Source organism: Crotalus tigris, unplaced genomic scaffold (genome assembly GCF_016545835.1).
Source record: "Crotalus tigris isolate CLP2741 ecotype Arizona unplaced genomic scaffold, ASM1654583v1 scf7180000019935.411523, whole genome shotgun sequence".
Classification (NCBI taxonomy): Eukaryota; Metazoa; Chordata; class Lepidosauria; order Squamata; family Viperidae; genus Crotalus; species Crotalus tigris.
This window is the reverse complement of record NW_024097779.1, coordinates 22,770-50,000: the sequence shown is the minus strand read 5'-3', so window position 1 is coordinate 50,000 and position 27,231 is coordinate 22,770. Positions and strand designations below refer to the sequence as shown.

The 27,231-nt window shown below is 41.3% G+C and overlaps 2 protein-coding genes across 6 annotated transcripts in view; one reads left to right on the top strand and one right to left on the bottom strand.

Moving 5' to 3' along the window:
* Positions 1-19,970, top strand: part of MED25 (mediator complex subunit 25) — a 28,148-nt gene extending 8,178 nt beyond the window's left edge. For 2 of the 5 annotated variants that reach the window (XM_039364935.1, XM_039364936.1), the window contains exons 6-20: positions 2,117-2,237; positions 4,530-4,686; positions 10,155-10,282; positions 10,363-10,456; positions 10,626-10,822; positions 10,945-11,067; positions 11,163-11,248; positions 12,699-12,756; positions 13,934-14,041; positions 14,765-14,935; positions 15,559-15,660; positions 15,835-15,903; positions 17,858-18,031; positions 18,254-18,461; positions 18,931-19,970. In XM_039364935.1, the coding sequence (XP_039220869.1) occupies positions 2,117-2,237; positions 4,530-4,686; positions 10,155-10,282; positions 10,363-10,456; positions 10,626-10,822; positions 10,945-11,067; positions 11,163-11,248; positions 12,699-12,756; positions 13,934-14,041; positions 14,765-14,935; positions 15,559-15,660; positions 15,835-15,903; positions 17,858-18,031; positions 18,254-18,461; positions 18,931-19,040 (1,906 nt within the window). In that variant the 3' untranslated portion in view covers positions 19,041-19,970. The remainder of the gene's footprint in view (positions 1-2,116; positions 2,238-4,529; positions 4,687-10,154; positions 10,283-10,362; positions 10,457-10,625; positions 10,823-10,944; positions 11,068-11,162; positions 11,249-12,698; positions 12,757-13,933; positions 14,042-14,764; positions 14,936-15,558; positions 15,661-15,834; positions 15,904-17,857; positions 18,032-18,253; positions 18,462-18,930) is intronic. The other 3 variants (XM_039364937.1, XM_039364939.1, XM_039364938.1) reach the window with 3 other exon arrangements.
* Positions 19,146-22,815, bottom strand: LOC120317915 (lutropin subunit beta-like). The gene is made up of 3 exons (XM_039364964.1): positions 22,801-22,815; positions 21,317-21,541; positions 19,146-20,251 (listed from the first exon to the last, which is right to left on the bottom strand). The coding sequence occupies exons 1-3, from the start codon at positions 22,813-22,815 to the stop codon at positions 20,021-20,023; spliced, it is 471 nt and encodes a 156-aa protein (XP_039220898.1). The 3' UTR covers positions 19,146-20,020.
* Positions 22,816-27,231: the final 4,416 nt, after the last annotated feature.

The following is a 27,231-nucleotide window of genomic DNA, read 5'->3' as shown; positions in this document are numbered from 1 at the left end:
TATGTGTAATATTTGATCTGTTTACAATTTTACAGCAGTGAGGAAGTGAAAGTAGATTGACAGAGTTCTTGAAACAATTGTGATGTAGGAAATCTGTGATCCAGTATATAATCATTTAAAGGAAAAATTAAATTAAAAATTAAAAAGTTAAAATTAAATAATTTTAAAATTAAAATTATTCAACTACCAGTTTGATCAGAGACAACAAAATGAATAAAATGAAATTCAATGGTGAAATAGGTAAGGTTTTACATTTAGGCAAGAAAAACCAAATGCACAGATATAGTATATGAGGTATCTTGCTCAACAGGTGAGAAGGAACTTGGAGAGGGAACTTGGAGTCCTAGTGAACAATCACTTAAATATGAGCCAGCAGTGTGCCAGCAGCTGCCAAAAAAGCCAACACAGTGTTAGGGATAGAATCAAGATCACGTGAAGTGTTAATACCACTTTACAATGTCTTGGTAAGGCCACACTTGGAATACTGCATCCAGTTTTGGTCACCACGATGTAAAAAAGATATTGAGACTCTAGAAAGAGTACAGAGAAGAGCAACAAAGATGATTAGAGGATTGAAGGCTAAAACATATAAGGAAAGGCTGCTGGAATTGGGTATGTCTAGTTTAATGAAGAGAAGGATGAGGGGGGACATGATAGCAGTGGTCCACAAAGAAGAGGGAATCAAGCTATTCTCCGAAGCACCTGAAGGCAGGACAAGAAGCAATGGATGGAAATGAAAGAGGGAAGCAACCTAGAATTTATTTTTTTTCCAATTGTGCTGAAATGGATAGACTTACATGGGAACTCAAGGACAAAAGTGAAACCAAGTACTATAAAATCTGGAAACAATTTTATGATTGGATAGACAATAAGAGGGTAGCCAAGATAAATATATAGTGCTAGAATAAAATATAGATTATAGACAAATGTATATTTAAAAGATAAATAGATATATAGAAATAAGGGGGAAAATGTTAATAGTATATTATAAATAGTGAGCAAAGTTCAAGAACTATATGTCTATATGAGTACTAATACTATTGTAAAATGTTGGAAGATGTATGGAACCAGTGATGTCACATCTATGTCCAATGTGTTTTTAATTTTGTATTATTAATAAAAATTTAATAAAAAAAAGAGAGAGAAGCAACCTAGAATTAAGAAGAAATTTCCTGACAGAACAATTAATCAATGGAACAACCTGCCTCCAGAAATAGTGAATACTCCCATACTGGAAGTTTTTAAGAAGAGACTGGACAACCGTTTGTCTGAAATGGCATAGGGCTTCTTGCCTGAGCAGGGGGTTGGACTAGAAAACCTGTAAGGTCCCTTCAACTCTGTTGTTGTTGTTGTTACATGTGGAAAGAAATATTACATTTTCCACATCACTTTATGTTTTTAAATGCCCCCTGGTAAAACTGCTGTAACCTGTGAAGTAGAAAAATCCAAATAGTGTGGAGTTTAAAACATGAAAACCACCCAGTATGCAAATAAATTCCATTTCATTCACACTCACACTAAAGAAATAGTATGCTTGGTTTGTTAAATCCCTCACTTATGTGGGGTATTTCTTCAGGCAAGATACTCCCATCCACAAACATCAAAACGGGGCAAATTTGTAACAATGTTGTCCATGTTTCAAAAGCTTACTTTGTGCAGGTAGTCCTAGACTTAATAGCTATTTGTTTAGCAGCCAGTGTTACAATGACACTGAAAAAAGTGACTTTTAACTGGTCCTCACACATATGACTGTTATGATTCCTCCTTATCGTATGATCAAAATTGGCAACCAGCATGTAATTATGACAGTTGTAACTTCCTGGTCATGTGATCCCCATTTGTAATCTTCTCAACTGGTTTCTGATAAGCAAAATTAACAGGGGAAGCTGGATTTATTTAACGATTGCACAATTCACTTGATAATTGCAGTGATTTGTTTAACAACCAAGCCAATATCAGGCATAACTCATTTAACAACTGCCTTGATTGGCAAAGAAAATTCCAGTCCCAATTGTGTTAGTATGTGAAAGACTACTTACAATAATGCACTGTGTGCTGAATGTGTAATTCCCCAGTTTTCATTCATTGTGTCTTTTTTTGTGCTCTCTCCAAACAGAGGCCCCACACATAAAGTCTGCATCCTTATCTGCAACTCACCTCCTTACCTGCTTCCAGCTGTGGAAAGTACCACATATTCAGGCTATACAACAGAAAATCTGGTTCAAAAGATTGGTGAGGTGGGTAGAAAATGTTCTGTAGCCATTTCTCATTTCATTTGGGTAAGATATATGAGGGCAATTCGGAAATAAACCTCTATTTGGTTATCAATGACAGACACTCGCAGATATAGAACTTTCATTATACACATTAGAAAACTATAGCATTATATTACTTTTTGACATAATCATCATTCAAATTGAGGCACTTGTCATAATGTCTTACAAGATTTGAAATTCCTTAGTAGTCGCTCAGCGCCAAATCTGGGATATGGGGGGGGGGGTAATCAGAAACATCCCAACAGAACTGCTTCAAAACTTCTTGGGTGCGTCTAGCGATGTGTGGGCGAGCATTATCGTGAACCAACACCACACTGGAAGTCAGCATGCCCCGATGCTTGTTATGAATGGCTCGTCTGAGTTTTTGCAACGTTTCATAGTAGATTTCTGAATTAATGGTTGAACCATGCTCCATGAACTTTACTAGCAGTACTCCTTTGCCATTTTCACATTTGGTGGGATGTTCTATGGCACCACTTCTGGTGTGATGTTGGTTCACGATAATGCTAGATATACTCAAGAAATTTTGAAGCAGTTCCGTTGGGATGTTTTTGATCACATACCTCCCATAGTCCAGATTTGGTGCTGAGCGACTACTGCTAAGGAATTTCAAACCTTGTAAGATGTTATGACAAGTGCCTCAATTTGAATGGTGATTATGTCGAAAAGTAATGTAATATTGTAATTTTCTAATGTGTATAATAAAAGTTCTGTATCTGCAAGTGTCTGTCATTGATAACCAAATGATGGTTTATTTCCAAATTGCCCTCGTATTAAGGCTGCCGACCATTCCTCTATCTGAGTCTTCTCAAATATCTACACATTATGGCCTGGAGGAAAATGGAGATCTCAGAAGTGCTTTTGTATGTTGAAGGAGCATTATGATGGAATGCAATAGTTGGTGGCAAACAGTGGCCAAAGCCTAATGTAACGAGGAATATCAATTCTCTGATACCCCCTTTTCTCTTTCAAGCATCAGGGTATGAGAAAATGACAAATATTCTTTTAGCCAATGTCTGAACTGATCTCTTATAGAGATTATCTACTTCTGGTGGCCTCAGTAGTCTCCTTTTATCTCTTAATAAGAAATCTAGTATTCCCAGAGAGAAAAATAAATAAATTGTTGCTAAAATAATATATCCTAAATTGAGAGCATACTTTTAGTAATGATACAAATCAACTCAATATGTATAGCTTCTAGATTTTATTTTATTTCTTCTTTTGTTATGAAAACTTTTCATTTATGAATTGGATCACTTGCATTTTCCATTGTGAACATTTCCTTAAACAAGAAATATTTTATGGTATTGACCATATTTATACTTAGTTGTTAAAGCCAAGTCTAGTTCTTTTCTACAGACCCATTAAATATTATCACATCAGATGACAATAAAATCTTCTATAACTAATACAGCCTCCAACATTGTTAGAAAGATGCTTGAAATTTACTTTGCATTTAAGAATGGCAAACACCAAGTGAGAAAACATTTGAAATAACCTTGTAAAATTTTGTGAAATAGCTAAAACTGAGGAAGACTGAATGAAGAAAATTGGAAGGAGTAAACTGCTAGATGTTTTTCTTCAGTTTGCCTAAACTGGGCACCCACCAAGTTGTGGGTTTCAAATTCCATAGTTGTCAGCCATGGGCTTGGTGGTTGGATGTGAGAGACTGTGAAGATTAGGCACAGGAGGAGAAGGAGTTCAGCAAGTGGGAGAAACAGCACAATACAGAATTGGGGCTATTGAAAAGAAACATTTCCCCTTAACTGGTTTGCTACAGCTATGGAAACTTACTTCTTTCAAGATAATGTTTTTATCCTGACTAGATAGCTATCCAAAATTTATGTGATTCTTGCTACTTGAGTTTGCCAGTCATATAGCATTGGGGAATTTTGGAATTTATTTCACAAATCTGGACACTTTCCAGGTTGGGGAAGTGGCAAATTTTTGTACTGTACATGTAGCTTATCTTTCTACCAATGATGCTTTCAAGATGGTGGTCTACAATCTGGGAATTAAGCAGATCACGACTAGTTTAGCTTTAACAAATATGGTACAACATGTCTTTATAAATTGTCTCCAGTTGTGAGTCACTTTGCAATATGCTAGAAGACTACTGGTAACTAGAAGTAATACCCATACATTAGGAGCGAGAGTCCGGAGAAATCTCTCTTCTATCTCCACTTCAAAACTAAATAGGGAAGAGATGTCTGGATCTTCTCTCTCTTTATCTACTCTGTTTTTCTTTTCCAGCGGGGAATTCACTTTTCTATTATCTCCCCACGGAAACTACCAGCTCTGCGTATTCTCTTTGAGAAATCTGTGACAGGGAACATGCTGGAGGCTCAGTTGAAAGACTACAGCCAGGACCCCCGGCACATGATCCTTATCCGTGGTATGATGCTTCCAGGTAAGCATCTTGGAAATGTGGATGGGGCTAGAATAGATCATACTGGAGTGTTACAAGTTTAACCTAGAGAAGAATGAAAAGAGGAATATAAGGTGTTCAGTATACCAGGGCTTTTCAACTGGTGGTACACTACCACTGGTGGTACACGACCACCTGGCTGGTGGTATGCAGTGTCGCCTTTCCCCCCCCCCCCCACGGCATCACCTTCCTCCCCTCCCCGCTTTGCTCCTTCCCACCTCACTTGTTTGTGGAAAATATGTTGCTTGGCGGCAGCCTGCACGAACTCTACCGAATGTGCCTTGAAGGAGGTGTGTGAAGAGCGCAGGCGCAGAGCAAGGCCCCGCTTTCCCCAGGGACTCATTGTGCAGCAACCAGATTGACTTCTTCTCGTGCACGCAGGTCAGCGGGATTTATATCGCCCTTCTCCTCCCTCTTCTTACTTCACAACAATTGCTAGTCTGATAGGAGACAAAGCCATCTATTCCCTCAGTAGGAAGGGGTTTGAGACCGCAGGAAGGGGTTTGAGATCACTCGCGTCGCGGCCCTGAGCACAAACATCACAACTGCCCCTCTTTCTTTTCCCCCTTCTCTCTCTCTCTGTTGCGGCCTCACTCTCTTCCATCTTCTTTTCCTCCCCCCCCCCCGTGAGCTTGCAATACCCCTCAGGGCCCTCACGTTGCCTCCTGGAGGACTCAGCTGTTCAGCGGCCAGAAGTCGGAGCCGCTCAGCTGTTGGTCGAGACACCCACGGAGCCGACACCCATGCTGCCAGGTAGAACAGTGCCGGCCGCTGGTCTCCTTTGCCGCCCCGCACGTCATCCTCGACCCCTCCCCCAGCCCATTCATGTCAAGCCCGCTGGGCTAGGCTAGCAAAGAAAAGCCATGGAGCCACAAGCTCAGATCGTAGGCAGGCCGGGGAAGGGGGTGAAGAAGAGGAGGGGGATTGGGAGAGAGGAAACGCCAAGCTTGTCCTCGCCTCTCCCAAGGACCTCCTGTCCCACCTCACAGGAACACCTGGTTTCAGATTTATGCCGCAAAAGTTTTTCTCGCGCAGAGGAGAGAGGAAAAACAATTGCAGAACACTCGCGAATCCCTTGCAAGGCACCATGTACCTTGGCGCTTATTTCCTAACACCTTCTCCCCGTGTTTTCTGCTCCACCCTGAATTCACCTCCCTTCCACTCTCCTTACGGAGCCATCTATCGTTTTAATACAGCCCTAAGCCTGTCTCGCTTTCAACTCTCCCTAAAATTCTTCATTCAGGCAGGCTTCCAGAGTTTGGCCGGCAGGATGCAGGTAATCCCTCCCCCCCTGTCCTGCCGACTTCCACAGCACCGCACTGGTCCGCATCCCACGCTTCAAGCCTCCGTGGCACAGAAACGCTGGCGTCCCCAATGGCCGCTGACGTGCTCCCCGCACTTCCCGCCAGCAACCATGCAAGCCCTGGCAATTGCTCCAGCTGAAGAAGCGGGTGGCTGGGAGGCCGCCGCAGCACCGATCTTCTGAACCCGTCAGCTGGCGACCCCCCCCCCCGAATGTGCGCTTGATAGCTGAGAGGTCTGGTGATGGAGCCAGCTGGCATGGAGGGTGATGGGGAGGCGGCGGCTTGGCAGGTGGGTTCCCGCCTGCCCGCTAATGTCGGGCCCACAGGGCTCGACACAGAATCAACGGTCCGACATAACTTCCCTCCTAGGATGAGAAAGAAGGAATCTCTCCTGCCCATGTCCCTTCCCCCCCTCAAGCGACAACAGGAGGTTGCAGATAACTAAGTCAGCTGGTGCAGGAAGCCCTGGAATGGCCAGTCCAGGGCGCCTGGTTGCAGTGCTGGATTTCTTTTGCTCCTCCTAAAAGCTGGTGGTAAGAGAAAGAAGTTGTTCAAATTTCAAGCTAGCTACTGGATGTCTATTCGCACTCCCCCCCCCTTTTTTTTTTGAATACTTGTCTGCCAACCCACCCCATCTGTAAAAGAAAAAGTCTTCCACCCAAGTATAACTTTTAAGGATTTTAAGGATCTTTGAGAGGAAGAAATAGAGAGAGGGAGAGAGAGAAAGAGTGACAGGAGAGAGAAAGAGAAAGGGAGGGAAAGAGGAGAGGGAGAAAGGGAGAGAGAAAGAAAAGAAGACGGAGAGAGAAAGAAAGGGAGAGAGAAAGAAAGAGAAAGGGAGAGAGGGAGAGAAAGCAAGAGAAAGAAAGGGAGAGAGATAGGGAGAGAAAGAGGGAGAGGGAGGGAGAAAGGGAGAGAGAAAGGGAGAGAGGGAGAGAGAAATGGAGAGAGAAAGAGGGAGAGAGAGAAAGAAAGGGAGAGAGAGATTAAATTAGTAACATGGTTGTTAAGTGAATCTGGTTTCCCCCATTAACGTTGCTTGTCAGAAGGTTGCAAAAGGTGATCACATGTCCCTGGAACAATGTGACCATCATAAATATGAATCAGTTGCCAAGCATCGAAATGTAAATCACATGACCCTGGGGATGCTGCAACGGTCGTAAGTGTGAAAAATGGTCATAAGTCACTTTTTTCAGTACCGTTGTAACTTTGAACAGTCACTAAGCAAACTATTGTAAGTCAAGGACTACTTGTACTTTATCACTTTTTTCCATTTTTTTTTTTTGGTCATCAAGTTTTTGACACCTCGCTAGGTGACTGGTGGTACTCAAATGTTGCCATATTGTAAAAGTGGTACAATCGGGGAAAAGATTGAAAAGCCCTGCAGTATACCACAAAGGGCAAGGAAGAGAGGACAGATGGCGGTGACATTTTATATTGGTCCTTGGACTTGCCTGACTCTTTTTGTACCATAACTTGAAATTAATTACAAAATATTTGATTATTAAGCTCATTAGGTTCCTGTTGTAATGATCTGACTGGAGATTCTCTTCTATGGAGATTCTCAGTCATCCAGGCCCTGGTTATCCCAAAGTTGTTGTTTTTTTCCCCCAAAAGGCAACTGGACTTTGTTTTTCCTTGAAGGTGTTTCACTTCTCATCCAAGAAGCTTTGGGACATCTGATTAGATTAGGACTTGTATTTAGATCAGGTTTATTAAAATATAATGGGACTTACAAATCACACTAATATAATTCCAATTGATTTAATTGTACTTTCTTGATCTTCTTTCTTGTCCTTGAAGCTGGTGGGGGAAAAGATATGGGGAGTGCTTTTTGTCATCATCCATGCTGCTTTTTTCCACAGCAAGCATTTCACTTTTATGATCTGTCATCCTGGTAATCCAAATTCATTTTCCAAAGGGATCGTGTCTTCAAAGTCAAGAACAGGGATTGTTTAGGGAGGTTTTTTTGGGGGGGGGCAGGAGGGAGAGGTTTTTGCAATCATGAAGTAACTTAAGGAGAAAAAAATCCTGACATACATTTTAGATTTTAGTGTCCCAGGAATCTCTTGTTTTCTTTTCTCAGAAGTCCAGATTATCAGCTTTTATGGCACCCTGTTTCACTATGCAAAATGCCAAGCAAGAAATCCTAGAAAATAGAGGAATAGCTATTTTTAGAAAATGGGTTTCAGTGAATTTTTATTTCTGATTTGTCTTTACTAGGCTAAGCAGAAGCAGATTTAAATAGGAGACTGATCAGGCTATGCAAATATATTTGAACTTACACAAGCCATCAAATCCAGATATCATAGTAAAAGTATACATAGCCCTCCAACGAGGAGAAGTAGGAACTATAGTATTTATTCACCTCTAATGCTTTCATTTAGTTCATTCACACACCTATTTTTCCAATATAAAAAATTGGAATACAGCTTTTTAGAAATAATTTATTAAATTGTAAGAGCTTTACAAGTAATACTGACCAAGGTCGGTCTCAGTTTCAGCTAATTGGGTGCATCCTATATCCTGCTCTTCATTTTAAATTATTTTTAAGTTTAGTATGCTAGTATGTTTCAGTTGGCTATAATTATTGCATTGGAATGGGTAACTTGTGACTGCCAAGAGTGAGCCATAGCATTTTTGGTGGAGGTTGGAGGACATACTGCAAGTACAGCTAGGACTTGCTTATTTATTTTACTTTATTTGTACAAATACTGATATAGCAAACTCATTTGAGTGAGTGATTTTATCACAACAATGAGAGCCAAAGTATGAAAATAGTTCCCAAGTTCCAGTGTTATCAGCAAACCTGGTAAAAACAATGATCTATGATCAAATTATTTTTTAAAAAGGTAGACTGTAACTTACATTATTTGTTTCTATGGTTATTTGTTTGTCATATTTAAAAATCACTTATTTTCCTCACAGAGGAATTCTGGCAGTGTACAATAAAATATTAAAAGCATAAAAATATATATACAATTTCAAAGAGGCAAGGGATGTTAAGAATTTATTAAAAGGAGGGGGGCTTTTATAGCACCAAACAGCCTCTTATCTGTGCGCCCCAAGCAAAGGTGCAGAGCCACTTTTTTACATCTTTATAAGGCAGCTCCTCTCACCTTCAGAGGGGCAGTATTCCACAGGGCCAGGACAACTGCAGAGAAGCCTCTTCTCCTGGATCCCACCAATTGGAATTATTTGGCTGCAACATACCTTCCCTGCCTGACTGGGTGAGGCAGGCTGATGTAATGGGATGAAGACAGTTCCAAAATGTCAAATGTTTAATGGAATAAAATAATAGAGGAGGCATGGCTGCGAGTCCCGTTAGCCCAATTATTCTGGCTGGCGGGGTCCAGGAGGAGGGCCTTCTCTGCTGTTGCTCCTACCCTGTAGAACAGGGGTGTCAAACTGCCGGCCCACGGGCCAGACACATCACGTGGAAGCCGCGCCCATCCCATTGCCGACAATGGCAAAACAGTCCTGATACGTTGTGCGTTGTCATGTGACATCGTGAGTTTGACATGTCTGCTCTAGAACATCTTGTCCCCCCCATGTGAGGTTAGCCCCAACCCTCCTATCTTTTTGTAAGGGACTAAAGATGTGGCTATGCCAGTCAGCCTGGAGGCCCAGTTGGGGGATCAGCGCAATGGAGGTAGTTGATTGGGTAATAACAAATCTCACCTCCCCCCCACTCCGCCTTTGCCCTCCCCATGTTCTTTGGTTTTAATGTTTGATTTTTATGTTTTAGCTTAGATGTAACTGTAAGCCGCTCAGCGTTACCCTATGGTAAGATGGGGGGGCAATAAATAAAGAAACACAAATAATAACAGCATAATAGAGTTGAAAGGGACCTTGGAGGTCTTCTAGTCCAAACCCCTGCTCAAGATTAAATAGTCAGTAGGTTTCCTGGCAGGGTAGCCTTCCTGAACTACAGGTGATGGAATGTTCCATAATGTTGGGGTCATGACGGAAATAAGGTTTGTGAATTTTCACCCCTTTCACATGTTTGTATTTGTATATGTATATGAACAAGATGTAATTGGTGGGAGGGAATGTTGTTCTTGTGATGATGAATAATATCTCTTGCAAATCCTATATATTATTTATTGTGTACACTTAATGTCAACCTCTCTTCTCTACATGCAGTAGGAGGAGGAGGAGCAACCAATAACAGCATGCAGCCCAAACAACCTGTATCCCAGCCTCCCCCAGTTCCTCCCCCACTTCCTCCGGCACAACCACAGGTTCTGCCCCAAGTTTCTCAGCCTTATCAGGTACATCCTTTGCCCTCAAGTAACACTTGGGTTGGGACCTTTCCTTTCCAAAATCCTCTGATTACTTCTCTCTGGTTTAGGTTACACAACCCACTACTCTCACTGCAGCCCAGGCAGCTGCTCAGTCTGCTGTGGAAGCCGCCAAGAACCAAAAGACCGGTCTAGGCACCCGCTGTGAGTCCCTGTGTGTCTCTCAGAATTGGGTCTGAAAGCAATGCTTCAAAGTTTAGGCTTGGAGGTGGGGAGGATATTAGAACAGAGGACAAAAAAAAAATACCAGGAGTGGTGAGGATTGTGGTGGGTTACACATCCATGTTGTTGTTTTTTTCTTTCTTCTGAACAGTCCCTTCCTTGAATACCATGCAACCAGCTTTCAGTCAAGCTCCTACGCAGACCCTTCCAACAGGCTCTGTTCCAGCTCTGACTCAAAAGCTCCCTGCCTCGTCTCAGTCTAGTCTGGTCTCCACAGTAACTACAGGCTCTGGCCTGCTGGTTCAGCCACCTGTGCAAGCTTCCCCACAGTCTGGTGCCTCAGCCATGGTACATATGAGCCTGATAGTTTTGGCAGTGGGAGGCAGACATTCACACAAGTCTTACTTTTTTCATCTGAATGTGACTGGTTTGCCAACTGACTTTTGTGCATCTCTTCTTCCTCTACCCAGTCTAGTGGTGTGCCCCCCAACAGCATGAATGTGACTCAGCCGGCACAGGCACAAATCGGAGCACCCCAACAATCTATCCCAAATAAAGTGATGGCATGGACTGGGGTGCTGGAATGGCAGGAGGTGAGAGATGAATTGTGGAAGAGAAAGAAGAAAGATTCATAGGAGTTCCTTATCTTGATGCATTTTGACCATGTATCCCATCCTCTTTTTCCCAGAAGCCGAAGCCAACTTCTGTGGATTCCAATACCAAGCTCACACGTTCGCTGCCTTGCCAGGTGTATGTCAATCAGGGAGAGAACTTGTGAGTGCCTCTGGATCATTTAACAGAAAAAAGATATGTTGTTGATGATTTGAGAGCAGGGAGGTGGAATCAAAATTGGTGTCCTAGTACTTGTAAAAATAAGCTACCGTATATGCTGGCGTATTAGGCGACCCGGCGTATAAGACGACCCCCGTCTTTATAGCCGGGCCGCATTCCTAGAACGTCATCTTATACGCCGGAAACTACCAGTATTTCCGGCATATAAGACGACTCGGCGTATAAGACGACTCCCGTCTTTGGTGCTGATTTTAGCGCTCGCGGAAGTCGTCTTATACGCCGGCATTTACGGTAGATTTTGGAGGATTTATGGTGGAGGAAGACAGAAAAATATATCAGCGGTGCAATGAGTAGGAAGTAGCCAATTCTAATACATCACTATTTTGTCTATTTGGATGATGGTAGTTTTCTTCCAGCCACAGGCTCTTTCTAATTTATAAGGTATTTTGTGAATACAGAGTCTGAATAGAAGTAACAAAGGGAGTGGAACTTAACTTTTAAAAGTTGGGAATTACTGGAGCAAGTTCCCCTACCTCTCCCCCTTTTTTTAAAAAAAAAAACTAGAAGTCTTAACAACTAATCTTTGTGGTGATTATAACTGTGGATCCTCCTCCCCTGAAGACCCTGCCGATTATGTCTCAGATTAAAGCACGGGGGGAAGCCTCTCCTACCAGGAATCTTTAGGCCAGTATTTTAAACCAGGTTTAAGTTCCGTGCTGGGGGAATTTTGGGAACTGAAGTCCACTCATCTTAAAGTTGCTACGATTAAACTAAAGACTTAAAAACTATATGCTGAATACATATTGTACATGCTACCTGCTATTGTATTTCTTATTTTGATTTTTAATTGCTTCCAAATGTGTGCCAATTATTATTTTTAATTGTATATGGTATTGAGTGTTTTAATAGGCAGTGATTAAAGTAGATGAAACAAGTTAGAGATGTAACAAAATGTTGCAGTATTTAGTGCCATCAGTCTTTCAGTCAATCATGTCCTTCTCCATGATACTCCTTCCAATTTCCTCATTTACATAAGTCGCTTTTCACAATCATCATTCCTAAGCTCTCTGAGCTATCTTTCTCTATAGGGAACAAAGATTTTTTAAAATTAATCTACAGACTAAAATGTGCTTTATGTGTTACTATTGTGAAAATACTATTCCTGACCCTGCTTATATTCTTCCAAGGCAGTCCCATGCAGTCCTTAGAAAGGTTTAAAAAACTATTTTCCATAAATATTTGTTGATAAACTAACCAATAAAAGTGAAGCATGCAACTGCTGTTAAGAACGATATGTTAACATAATATATAGAGTACACTAACATTTGGAGAATTGTGTTCTCGTTTATGTGTGTAAGATAATAACAATGATTTTAAGCACAGGTGAGATGAGAAATGCATAGCTGACTCTCCTCTCCTTGCTCTGTTGTAGGAAGGCTGAGCAATGGCCCCAAAAACTCATTATGCAGTTAATCCCCCAACAGCTCTTGGTAAGTGAAATGTGTGTGATTTCTGAAGGCAAAGTGTGAACTAATGCTTTGCAGGAATGGGCAACATTTTGCTGGATGAATAGCACCCTGATACTACCAAAATCTTGCCATCACTTTGTTTGGGATAGATTGCTGGAGTGCACTGGTTAGAACTTCGATCTGTACACACTAATCTATAGGGATCACTGTGGAGACAAGTTCTAAACTGGTGTTTCTCAACCTTAGCAACTTTAAAATATGCAAACTTCAACTCCCTGAATTCCCCAGTCAGCTATGTTAACTGGGGAATTCTGGGAATTGAAGTCTGCCCATCTTAAAGTTGCCAAAGTTGAGAAACACTGGTCTAAATTCACCATCTTCCCATCTCTCTTTATCTGCCCTGCAAAGTTTGCTGGGTGAAGTTAAAATCTACCCTCATCCCACTAGTCTTTATTCTAGTGCCTTTTCCTTCATTATTAAGAGCAGCAATGAAACATTGATATTAAATTCAGCTTTGCAGATGACCCAGAGGGATATTTGGGTAAAGAGGCCAGTCCTATGGAAATTTAGGAGTTCCAGTATTGAGGCTGTGTCTGGCAAATCTGAATTATGGCCTTTATTGGGCTTGCTATTCTTGTTGCTATAGTGATCTTAGTTGTAACTATGGATATGGGAACAACCTTGCCATGCTGAATAATTTTTAGAAGGATTAAACAGTAAAAGATGGTCTGCTTCTGCTGTACTGAAGAATACCAGGAAGTTATAGTGTTATTCATAATTTACATAAAATTTTTATGAGTATGCCAGATTCACCCCGCAGGTGGGCAGGCATTTCTTCTGGAAGTCTTATGTACTAATGTGTAAAGATATATATATATATATATATATATATATATATATATATATATATATATATATATATATATATATATATATATATATATATATTGTTAAGTTGATGGAGTTGTCTGAAACTTCTTCCATGGCTATTTTGAAATCTCTTGTATTATTATATATAACTTATTATTTTTAAATCTATAAAATTAGTATTATAGAATAGTTTTTATCCTTCAGCTTTGCTTTTAGCATCACTGGATTTCCCAGAAATTTGTCTTAATTGAAATTATTGACAAATTGGCATAGCTTGGAGTATACAAAGATTTGGTTCCACCTGAATTAATCCATTCCTTCTTCACAGACAACTCTGGGTCACCTGTTCCGCAATTCTCGCATGGTGCAGTTCCATTTCACCAATAAGGACTTGGAATCCCTCAAGGGACTTTATCGCATCATGGGCAATGGATTTGTAAGACTCTACAATTGCTAGGATGTGGGCATGGTCAAAGAGATTCAACTAAGTTGAAGAAGTAGAAGCTTCTAGTTGAGGGTTGGTCATGATGGACAAGTTAAGGCAGTCTGTTTTCTTTCTTTTGGAAAGCTGCTTGATGAGTAAACCGATACAATAATCAAAGTATCAAGATACATATAAAATGTATATACTGGTACTCCAGTACATAAAATTTCTGATGCAGTATTACTGACTCTTTTTATGGTAGCCATAAAAAGTGATTTTAGTGGAAAATGTCTTAGCTTGTTGGTAGCGTTACTTATCTGGGATGTTATAAATCTCAAATTGAGTTCACTTGCCTTGGATGGTATAAATCCTAGAATTGTAGCTAGTAAATCATGATCTTATTAATGTATTAGTGCGGCTTCGTATTCTCTCAAGATCCTGATTTTGGAGATGCATTAGAAACTCAATTTCATAAATTACATTAGGTATACCTATTTATCTGTGTTCTTCAGTTTTTCCTGATGCGTTTGATTTGGGCCACTGTAGTTTTTTTTTTTTTTAATTTCTTCTTGACTTTTATATTTTTTTCTGATACTGATTCTGTGATCTCTGAGAGAATAGCAGTATAGCATACAAATACAAATAATAAGGTGGCAAAAGATTTCACCTTAGAAAAACATTTCTCTGAAACCCCCCCCCCCTTTAGCAGATGTACTTTTCTTGTCACATGAGCAGGCTGGCTGTGTCCACTTCCCGCACACAACACCTTGTGAGGTGCGAGTGCTGATGCTGCTCTACTCCTCCAAGAAGAAAATCTTCATGGGGCTCATTCCTTATGACCAGAGTGGTTTCGTCAACGGGATACGCCAAGTCATTACTAACCATAAACAAGTTCAGCAGCAAAAGGTCAGTAGTTGATCCTCTTGGTCTTGTTTTTTCCCCAGCAGCTATATGTTCAAGCTTTTCAGCAGACTGAATCTGTTGAATTCTAGAGCTACCTCAGGTATATTATGTTCCTTAAGAGGAATGCCACCTTGTCTCCAAAATTATAGGCGTCCCTGTACTTCTAATTAGCATATTTTGTGTTTAATTAGTAAGTAAACTGGTAGATAATGCCTATTGATATTCAGCCATTCTTTATCAAATTCCTGCCTTGGAATTGTATGTTATGATGAAAAAACCAGGATGGAAATTTTATAACTGAAAAATTACTTTTGAGTGTATTGAAAAATTACCTCAGATTGTATTGTAAATAGTTCTAAGTCTCATTTAATACATTTCTTACAGTATTTTTTGCTTGATAATAAACTAACCATGCTATTTCTAAGCATATTGCACCCTTAGCTTTAATTCCTGAACCAACATTTTCCTATGTGTACAAAATGTATTTGTGCTTCTGCGTAGAAGTACATTCAAAATATTTTTCACTCCATAAACATTTAACACTTGCATTGTGTAATACTAAGTAGTGTCATAGGTCTACAATTAACTCCGGAAGGCTGTAATTTATTTTTTCTTCCTCTCTATAGCAGATGGGGAATTCTCAACCCATGGGGTCCACACCCAACACACAGCCCTTCCTGGCAAAGCAGCCTGGCACTTTGCCAGTAACTCCAGGAGTCCAACAGCAGGTAAGACATTAGGCAGAGCAAATGTTGCCCTCACTGTTTTGGGCAGCAGCCATACAAGGAGAAGAGAGCTATCTATCTCTTGGCAGCATGTCTGGACTTAGAAGTGCATTGCCCGTCTCCTTGCCTCACTGGCCACTCCTTGTTGGATTTGGCTCTCCTTTTATCATTTTACAGATGGGTGGGCAACAGGTGAGCCCCGGTATGCCTCAGGTGGGGATCATGGAAGAACGGCAGCAGGGTTTGGTGAGTCCCTTATGGAGGTAGGAGCTGGTGTATTTTTTCGAAGTCGATTCGTCCCATCCTGGAATCATTATTTTCATGCAACTCCACTTATTTGACCCTATAGCATGGTGCTTTAAACTTGGAAAGAGGATGGAGGCTAAGCAACTTTATTTCTGGGTTAATTCAACAGTCTCATTTCATAACTGAGTGGTACACATGCTAAGACCTCGGGATCTTGAACATAGCCTACCATCCCATCCCATTTGTGAGTATTGCTATTCCTAGCGGTTGGAGAATTCTAGTTGTCATTTATAGCTCTACCCACCATCTAACTAAAATTCTGGACACGCTTTGTCGTCATCAAACATTCCCAAATTGAAGAAACACACCATCTACTCAATAACATATTCCCTGGGATCAAATTCACACATGAAGAGGAAACAGACAACAGACTCCCATTCTTTTGACATCGACATAAGGAGACTAGTCAGTGGAGAACTGGAAACCTATGTCTACCGCAAATCCATGCACACGGACCAAATCCTCAGCTTTGCAAGTAACCACCCCCACTGCACACAAAAGAAGCTGTGTCCAGACTCTGTTCAGAAGGGCCAGAACACACTGCAGCACCACAACACCAAAAGTGGAAGAAAAACATCTGCTTGACATCTTTCTCTGTAACAGCTATCCGGAAAATTTCATATTCTGACATACAGCATCCAAACCATAAGACAGGACACAGCCAACCACCATACAAAAACTAACCATGCCATACATAAAAGGGTATCAGAAATGATAGCCAGAATTCTCCAACCACTAGGTATAGCAATAGCCCACAACCACACTCTGCCAGGAATTATCCAGAATCAAAGACAAGTAATAGAAGAATGAAAGAAACAGTGTCAACTACAAAATCAACTGTAACCATTGCAACCAATTCTATGTGAGACAAACATCACATTAATTAAAAGCCAGGATCCACAAACATCGACTAGCAGTCAAATGCCACACTCCTAAATCCTTAATCTCTACCCACACTGATACCAAACAGCACCAGTTTGATTGGAGCAACTCAAAAATCATCAGCCATGCTACCACCCACCACGCTTGTGAGTTTATCGAAGCCTGGCACTTCATGAGCAATTCCATCAACAGACACATTGACTACAACCAGCCTACGAACCCCTCAGACTCCAAATCAATCACACAGCTAACCAGAGACAGCACCAACCCTCAACAAATCCACACAAGACCCCCCTCCCACCAGCATTTCACCTCCCAATGACCCTGACCTGATGTAACCTTCCCATCACAGGACCCATCACAAGACTCACTGATGATTCACACCTGACCCATCACAAGATCCATTGTAGACCCTCACTTGACACACACATATCTGAAGCCCTTATAAATAGAAGAACACTGACATTGACATCCCCTAAACCAGTGGTGGCGAACCTATGGCACGCATGCTAGAGGCGGCACTCAGAGCCCTTTCTGTGGGCACGTGTGCCGTTGCACCAGCAGCCCCCCCGGAGGAGAGTCGCCCCCGAGCACAGCCCACGTGGAGCAGCGCAGCCAAGAACATGGCAGCCAGGCAGCGGGGACAAGACTCCACCCTTGTGCCTCATCGCACACAGTTGATTCTGTGGGGCGCAGGCAGAGGGCATGGCTGCCATGGCGCTGGGCCGCCTGGGCAATCTGGCAGGCTGTGGAGGCGGTGGGTGTCCTTGCGGGCAGGTGGAGCGAGATCTGGGTGAGGGGGGAGTGGCCAGGGTGGGGGTGGGACCTGTTTTGGGGCACTCAGTCTCTAAAGTGTTCGCCATCACTGCCCTAAACTCTGCTGAAGATGTTATCTAGCCTGGTAACAAAACATTCAGAAACCAACCCACAAACTCGGAGAATGAACCTTTACCCTCATATCAATTGCTGTTTACATTTTTGCAAGTGACAAAATATTTCCTCTTTTTCACAGTTGCAGCTCCGGGTGCAGCAGCCTCAGTCAACTGCCCCACCCACCAACCAACCTCCACAAGCACAAGGTCCCCCCCAGGCTGGGCCACAGGCCACCCAAGGAGGGACCATGCTTCGGCCTCAAAACCCAGGAGCCAACCCTCAGCTCCGAAGCCTTCTTCTGAGTCAACAACCGGTGCGTATTGTCAATTCCTCTCCACAAGGTCTTCCCAATGCTTTTCCATTTTTTAAAACTGAAGATGTTTGCTGAAATGTTAGAGCAGTTCAGTGCCGCAGCTCCTTTGCTTCTAAGAGCAAAGAGAAGTGGCTGCATTGCTTAGCTTAGCTTTGCCGCTTTCCTCTGCACTTGTAATAGCTAGAAAAGAATTATATGCTTCCTCCTCTCTTTCATATACAGCCCCAAGCCGGAGTTCCTCAATCCCAGCAGCCCCTTCACCATCTACAACAAGGGTCTTCAGGAATGTTACCACACCAGCCCATGGGACAGACTCTTGGGCATCAGCCTCCTGGACAGCAACAGCTCCAGCTTCCTGGACAGCCTCTCATGCACCAAGCTCCTGGGCAGCAATGGCCAGCCCAGATGGCACCACGGCCCCAATTGCAAGGTACGGTGTGCTTCTGCCACTCCAGAAACAGCTGCATCTGAGAGTTGGGGTAAGATTCTTGCTTTTGGAGAAAGGAGCTAATTCTTTCATCAAGGCACATTAATTTGCAGAGGTGGAAGAGATAGGTTTGAGAGGAACGTACTGTATGTCATTACCTAATTGAGCAGGTTATTATCTGTAGAACATGGGCAACAGATGTGAAATACAGTAATTATAGTGAGGTAAGAGCTCTGGTGATGCTGTTTTCCAATGTTCTCGCAATCTTAAATGGAAACAATATCTTAGCTATTCCTGGGGATGAAAGAGAAATGAAGGCACAAATCTTAGATTAGGTTTCCCTTCTGGGTTAAGCATTTGTTCAAAACGCCCCAGTGGATATAAAATTAAACAGAACACTACAGCTAATCCTGTAATCAGAGATTCTCCACCATTGTTCTAAAGCCTCTTGGTGTTGTCCCTTCTCTCCCAGGTCAAATGCTAATGAATGCTGGTCCCCGGGGGCCTGTTTCTCAACCAGGCCTGCAGCAGGTTCCTGCTCCCAGCATCATGGAGGATGACATCCTCAGGGACCTCATCTGAGGACAGAGGAGGATACTTCTTCGCTGTTACCCAGTGCTGAAATCATCTCTGTAAACTGGGAAGATGCTTCCTTTCCGGGGAATATTTTTTCTTTCTCATTTGTAATTTTTTTTTTGTTCCTCTCTGTTAAGAAATATTATACACTTTCATTCAAGTTGGTCTTTCCTTAAATTAATTCTGTTTCTCACTCCATCCACTGCAGTTTTAGGAATATCTCCCATTTCTACTGTGCTTTATTGCACACTAAAAGTTCAGTCCAGCCTTTCAAGTTCCCCAGTGGGTTTTCACTTTGGTATGAAGAGATAATTGAATGAAAGGAAAGGGAAAGTAAAAGCGATCCTATTGTGAGGTATGTTGTGAAGTTCTGGCCCAAGATCCCAGATATCTCAAAAGAGCGTATAATTTAATGATCTAAAATCTTTCCAAGGAGAAGGAGCTATTTTAATAGGTGGACAAAGGAAAAAAAAGTATGAGAGGGTTCTTTTCCTCAACCTCTCACATTTGAGATGTGTTGGCCTTCATCTCCCATTCTCCTCAACAATTGGGAGTTCAAAAGCTTGAACCCTAATTCAAATATCTCACTGCTTCCTTCCTTATATTTCCCAGAGCAACCCTTCTGGTTTACCGCTGTCTGAATTGTAGCAGCTGTATACATTGTAATCAAATTAGGTTTCCAAATGCATAACTGTTTGACTTTGCTTTCTAAAACACAGGCTTTTTTAGAGCAGAAATATAAATCTAAGACCAGGATGCTACAATTAATTTAGAGTTTACACTGTTCTCAGAAGCAAAGATGGGATAAGATTATAATCAGGGTGGGTTCCTGTAATATATGGTCTTGTTAGAAGACTGAAAAGGAAATAGAGTGAGCATGAACGGACTGGAATGCAGGATGTCAGAGTTCCATTCAATAAAACATCTCTACAAGTATATGCACTGTTGTTGACCTAGCATGGCATTTATTAGTCACCCTTTTTTTATTAGGCGTGACGATTTTGGTTGATACAGGAGTCAGGCCCAGTGCCCTGAACAGTACAGTCACTGGAATCCATGTTGCACAGGTTACAATGACAGCTGAGAGCTACAGGATAGGTGAAGGATGGATCAACATCTGGGGGACAGCCTTGCAGAAGTGCAGTCTCATATTGTACTTCTTTGTAAATGCAGACCTTTTGGTTGAAAGAGGAGAAGAGAGGCTTCCACAGCATTTCCTGTAAAAGAGAGAGTGGCTAGACATGACAGGCTTTCTTACTCTTTCATCGAGCTGCATCCAGAAAATGTCACAGGTACCATCCTTCTGTCTAGTGTTGACCTAATTTCTCTTACCTGCCCATTCTCTTACCTGCTCCAGACATGCTGCTACTAGCAACTTCCAGAGATCCCTTCTCAATGCTATCAAAGCTGAGGAATTGGTTGGGACATTAACTGCCTTTGTAGTGAGTAGTAGGAAGATAAAATGGCAAACTGGGCAGCAAAGTGGTCAGCTAAAGGCAAATAATGAAGAACTAATACTCTCCAAGTGGTATCTTCTATCTGGGAAACTAAGGATGCACAAAGCCTCTGATAGGAAGAGGTTGCCTGTTCTTCCAGGATGGAAAGCAAAGCCTGCTAGGCTGTAATATTTAACAGGAAATGCATAATTCAGGGGCCATGTGTAGCTTTTTCCCCAGTAGTACGGTAGCCAAGTAGAAGAGTAGTAACTCCTTGAGTCAAATAATTGGCCCTATTTTATGAAGGTTACAATACCCTTTCAGCCTTAATGTTAAGGCCCCAAATGGCTCCTCCCAATCGCCTTTCTGGGCTAATGCTTAGATAACACTTAATGCAGGATTCATCAGCCCATCAATTGCAGACAATTCTCAGAGCATCCCCAGCAAGACATTTTGTCAAATTAACCACAAACAGTTCCAATAAGCATAATCTACATCTACAAGATTTTAGAATTATCTTCAAAAGTCATCAAGGGGAAAAACTGTTGACTGGAAACCAAGGCCAAATTCCCTTTCCTGCAGCTTTACCTTATCTGTCCATTATGCCTCTGAGTGCAAGAAACAAACAGTAGCAGCCCCACTTAGGGAAACGTTTTATAGCTATGACTGAATGCAGGTTTCTTCAAGTCATTGCATTGTCTTGAATTTTAAAAGGGTGCTAGGATAGAGGCTAGCTTTCTCATCTAGGTGCCTTCCAGGTATATTAGCGCACACCAGGCATCATGGCCATCTCTGCTAGCTTGGGACAAGGAATGTTGTCCTAACACTCTTCCTTCGTATACCCACCTTGGTCTTACAGTAACCACTACAGATGGAAGTGGTGATGGCCATGCAGACAGGGCAGTCATCCTTCTCAGCTGCAATGGTAGCATTGACAAGGCGGCAACCTTGGTTACTGCTGGCCAAGCCATTTTCGTGAATGGCAGCCAGGAACAAGAATGTTGCTAGCAATGGATTCTTTGCCTGAATGTAAAAGAGGGAAGAAATGAGAAAGATTTCATAGCTTTGGCATCCGTTTCAGAACATAAACCTATAGCATAAGCTCTAAGGGATGTTGTGCAAATGGGACTGATGTTGTTGGGCAGCATGCACATTTAATAAACTATTATTATAGCTTCAGTAGGTAGTCTTCTGTCTGCTGGGTCTGCTTTATTATTGTTTAAAAGTCATGGTCATAAGAGACAAACATAAATAAAAGACAACACCTTTGAGCACATTCTAAAACCCAAAGCTTGTTGTTAGCACAAATATTGAACTGCACAGACTACAAGCTTTTCACACAAAAGTTCATTCATAGCGACTCCTAAATTAGGCATCTAATTTAGATATGCAAATAGTGTGACTATTCATACTAAATTTTTTCCAGATTCCAGATCACTGCCCATTGCCCAAACCTCTGCCTTTTTGACCACAAACTCACTGATATGCCTAAAAAACATTTGGACGTTAAGCTGATTTTTTAAAAAATACTACAAAAAATATTTAATAAATGAACAAAGGTGCCAGGATTGTATTTCTATACTTATACTAAGAGAAGAGGGGGGGGGGGAACAGAGTAGCTGCAGCCTACTATTTATGGAAGGATTTGGTGCCCTTCCTGAACTTGTCCATCTGTTATCTATTATTTGATTTTCAATATCACATAACTGAATTAATATACATGAATCTAAATAGTTAACATAAAATATAATTTTTTCTGGGTATATAAGATACTGAAATCTTTGAAAAAGATCTGTTTTGTCAATTGTCTCAAGCAGGTATTTCTTCAAAAGAATTCATATAACTGGTCCATGCTTGCTCAGTAGTGCCTAGTGAAGCAAAAGCACCACAGAATATTTCTTTTGACCAAAACATGTAGAGCAACCTTTCCCCACTGTTTTGTGTTCATCACAACTTCCAGAATTCCTAGCCTGTATGGCTACTTTAGATGCATCCAGCTCATCCAGAGGGCAAACAGTTGGAGAAAGCAAATATAGATTTGTTGGATGTGAGAGCTGGAAAGAATTGTTCAACTTCACTCTGTTAGTGAAAGCTTTTATATTTATAGTATCCTTAACAATGGGTTGCCTAGACTCTGTTCAAAGCGAGCCCACCAATTCTTCATGTAGGTAGTCTCTAACCACTGGGAAGCTTCTATTAGCGAACAGTTAAGCTTTTTGCAATTTCCTATTACGCTAAAGCAACATCTCTTGATCTGCAACCTCAGTAGATCATGTTAATGTGCAAGAAAGATCACTGACTCAACTATCTGCCTCCTCATTTGTACATACCTGCATCAGCTTCATAGCGTCTCCAGGGTTGTCCTCCAATTGTAGTGTACCTGCCTCTCCTTTGCTTTTTTATAGGGCTTCCCCCCTCCCATCATACAGCTGATAAAAAAGATTCAAGGGCAAAAATCTAATTAATAACCAAGATGCAACAACAAAGGATTTTAACAGCATAATCACAGTTCCCTCAATATTCATTAAATATTGGCTCCTAGATTAAGGAGCCAACACTTAACCAATTTCACTTCAATCAGTGTTTCAAGTCTATTTATTGATGTATCTTCATTTAATCTGAAAGTTGCACAGCCTGCTGCACTTTCCACCTCCATCCTAGTTACTTTTCCATCTTTGCAGCAACACTGTGAAGTGGGTATAGCTGAAAGAGACTGAGCCAAGCTCATTCATAAACATGAATGGAGAAAAAATTAAGCTTCCCAGTCTTCTGTGGGCAGTAAGCTGGGTACTATATTACAGTAGGGCTACCAGAACTGAGCTGCAAAAATCCTGATGATCACCAACTGGGGGGGGGGGGGGAGAGTTTTCTGTGTTTTTTTGCTGATAGCTAGTAATGATTTACAGTCAGATCACAATGGTCTTCTAGCCAGGATCTGTATCTGGCAAGTTCATTTGATGCTGTGAAGACTAGGACAGAACTCAAATTTTATGAGCAGGAATTGGGATCAAGATGGTTAGAATATGAGGATCAAAAAATATGTTGTAATAACAAGAATAAATGAGTTTCAAGCATGAGGTAGGTCTTAGAGTGAGGAATGCCCTGGGAAACCTGAATTCTTTGTTATGGAAAGATGAAATGTCCAAATAATAATAATATTTTGTTGGTGGAAATTTTGTATTCTGTTCTTTGAATGACCATGCTAGGTAAAGGAATAAGAATAAATTGCTCATGCTGGTGAGGGAAAGGTATTTCCACTAATGAAATATTATTATTATTTGGACATTTCATCATGACTCCATCTACTCATGATGTACTAAATGCTTAGATTGGTGAGTCCATGTTCTAGGGAAGAAATGAGGAAATTAGACACAGCAGGCCATTTTTACTGAGTTTGGTGAATTAAATCATCATGACTTTTAATTCCTTTTGCTTATAGACTGCACTTTGAGCCCTGGTTTGAGTCCATGATCAGTGATCAGACATCACTGAAAGGAACAAGGTAGTCTGTTTTTTTGAATTTGGTAATTAAAGCATCATTTTGCCCTTTAAATCCCTTCCCAATGTGAAGAAAAAGAAAATTCATATCTGCCTACAGTACACAGGAAAAAGGTTCTAAGAGCCACAAATTATTTTCTGAAGAACTTGGATGTGACCCAGAGTTTGCTGCTCCCCCTCCCATGGTGGGGTTGCCTTGTCCTAAACTCTTTCTGGCAATAGCATCAGATAGAGCCATGCAGTATTTTCCATTAACCATGGCTTTTTGCGTCTTCTCCAAGGCTGCCACTCTGGATTACATGAGATGTTGCTAGGTGAAAAATCTCTTTCTGCCTTGGTCGCTTTCCACCTGGATTGCTGAATATGGTGTCCTTGATGTCAAACTGAGCTTCAAGGACCCAGGGGGGACTAGAATCAAGGCTAGCTGAGAGCTGCAGAGGAACTGAGGAACACCAGATTGGGAAAAGCTGACTTAAAGCATTGTGGAAAATTCTGCGCCCTTTCCCCCAGTAGGAGATTCCAGATTCGCATACACACACCAGACTCAAATTTCACACAATATTTTTGGCATTACCTCCACATAAGTATATGAGGTAAAGGTAAAGGAGTCCCTGCAGATTTTATTCTGTTAGTCATTACTGACTATAGAGGGTAGTGCTCATCTCCATTTCAAGGCCATTGGACCAGCGCTGTCCAAAGACATTTCTTCAGTCATGTGGTCAGCATGACATCACAGAGCACTGTTACCTTCCCACTGAAGTGGTACCTATTTATCTACTTGTATTTGCATTCTTTCAAACTTCTAGGTTGGTAGGAACTAGGGTGAAGATGAGAGCTCATCCTGGCTTCTGGCTTTCCAGCCAATAAGCACAGCATCTTAAGCGCTGAGTCACCACACTATTCCTCAGTATATGAGGGTCACCTTAGATTCAAAGAGAAAAACAATAGTAACGGAAGAAGCTTTTTCTCTTTCTTTTTAACTATCAACCATTCTTCAGTGTGAGAATTGGCTTAAATTCAGAGTTTCCCAGCTGAGATCCAGGTAAACACTTGCTAAGGAAGTAAAATGTCAATCTTGCTTCGACAAATGCCCAGAGCTGGTCAGTTAATTGTGAGACCTAGGGAAAAAAGGACTTGATTGCCAAATCCAACTGTATCTAATTTTTTGGCAGCCACATGGCCTCCAATTCCTGACAGGGCTCATTCTCAAGGTCTGTTCTGGTCCCCATTATGATTAATTACTTAAGTATTTCTGAGCAACATGACAACTAAGCTATGGATACAATTTCCTCCCATTTTCATAGACATAATTTTGCATTTCCAGCTATAGTATTGGTTCTTCTGTGGGTACCATAACAGTTTTAAAACTCTGCCATCAGAGCTAAGCCAAGCCAGCAGGGTTTATGAACTGAGGTCAGTTGGCCTTGGCTGCTTGGCAATTTCTCCCAAGGAAAAACAATACACCTGTGAAGGTTTGCAGAAAGGTTGCTAGCAGCAATTTCCTACGTATGAGTGGTGGTGGAGACATTGCCTATGTCAGATAAGTGGGGTAATGGATTTTAAGACATCAGGACAAGCGTCAGCTGGTTCCAAGTCATTCATCTGCCTATAGATATCTGCCTTGGGGATTACTGTGCAGCCTTGGGCAAGTCCTTCCTAACCTCACAGGGTTATTGTGAGGGTTAAATGAGCTGTTTTCTATGCTGCTTTGAGGTCTCTGGCAAAGGTAGAAATGCAAACATGAACAAATCATGGTGGTCATCATGGGAGAGAACTTCCTTGCAGATCTCCTGAAAGGTAATCTGGGATTGATAAGATCGGTTGAAGCTGCACTTCCCACAAGTATTACCATCAGCACCACACATACTCAAGATCCAGAATCCTCAAGGCTACCCATGCTATATTGGCCCTCTAGGCAGGAAATTCTGCAACTATTGTTCTCACTCCCATTATAAAAAGAAAAAATGTTACCAAAATCAACTGAGGCAGGCAAATGCCAGGGCCAACTTAAGTCCATAATACTGTTTATTTTTATCAGTGTTTTTCAACCATAGCAAATTAAAAGGTGTGGACTTTATTTCAAAAGCCAGAATTCATCCTCAAACAGTATAAAATGGGAAGCTTCATGGAGCCCCAATTAATTTCTTGTAACTTATTGTTGAGATATTTAAATTTAGTAGAAGTGGAGTTGTACAATGAGCCAGAACACACAGTTATAGTTCTGTTTTCAGAAGCACACAAAGTGTATGTTGTGCTTAGTTCCCTTGATGATACTTGGGATATGCTAGTAACAAGCAGTGAGTCCATGGATGAGTTTGATTTAACTATAAATTATGTAACTGGGATGCTTTTGGAGCAAGAACAGAAAAAAATTGAGAGAAACATTGCACATAAGAGAAATGATAGTAATTTACAACTCAGTCAGAAAGGAGCCACATTCAAGAGAGATAACAAGATGAGAGATAAAGTCTGTGTAGTGAAACTGCTGCTTTGCATGTGGATCCACTCAATGTATTGAGAAAATTGCCCAGTAAGATGATTATAAGAAACAAACAGGAGAGAGACAGCATGACAACAGAAAAAGCAAGATACACAGATTTCTGTGGGGAAGGCAAATAGCAAAGACACTAAATATATTTGATTGTTGCACAGTGGGGCAAATAAGCATATCATAAATAACCCAGATTTTTTTTTCCAGTTTGGGATTAGCTGCCCAGGAATATGTAAGCTTGACAAATAATAATCATTCTACAGAAATAGAGCACAACAATAATGAAAACTGTCTTGAATGCATTTGGGTCAATATAAAAGGGGGGGAATGACATTGCCATAGGTGTATACTATAGGCCACCCAACCAAACAGAGGTAATGGATGAACTTTTTGCTAGTCAATTAACTAAGGTATGTAGGAATCACGTCACAATAGTAATGGGGGACTTTAATTACCTGACATCAACTGGGAGACAAACTCTGCACCAAGTGGAAGATCAAACATATTCTTGACAAACCTAGCAGACAACTTTGTCTCCCAAAAAGTAGAGAGGGGAACTAGGGGATCAGCCATATTAGACCTAATTCTCACTAACAGAGATGAAATGATAGAAGGTGTTGAAACCACAGGAACCTTGGGGGCGAGTGACCATGCAATATTGGAATTCAACATTATGCAAGCCCAAGCAATAGAACACAGTCAAACTTTAAGAGAGCTAATTTCAACAATCTCATAGAGAGCTTGGGAAGGATTCCATGGATGAAAATCCTCA

What these genes read in the sequence shown, in the direction of transcription:
- LOC120317915 (XM_039364964.1), bottom strand. An exon ending in GTGGTTACTGTAAGACCAAG is followed by an intron (nt 20,252 to 21,316) that starts GTGGGTATACGA and finishes TCTCTTTTACAG; the next exon opens with GAAATGCTGTGGAAGCCTCT.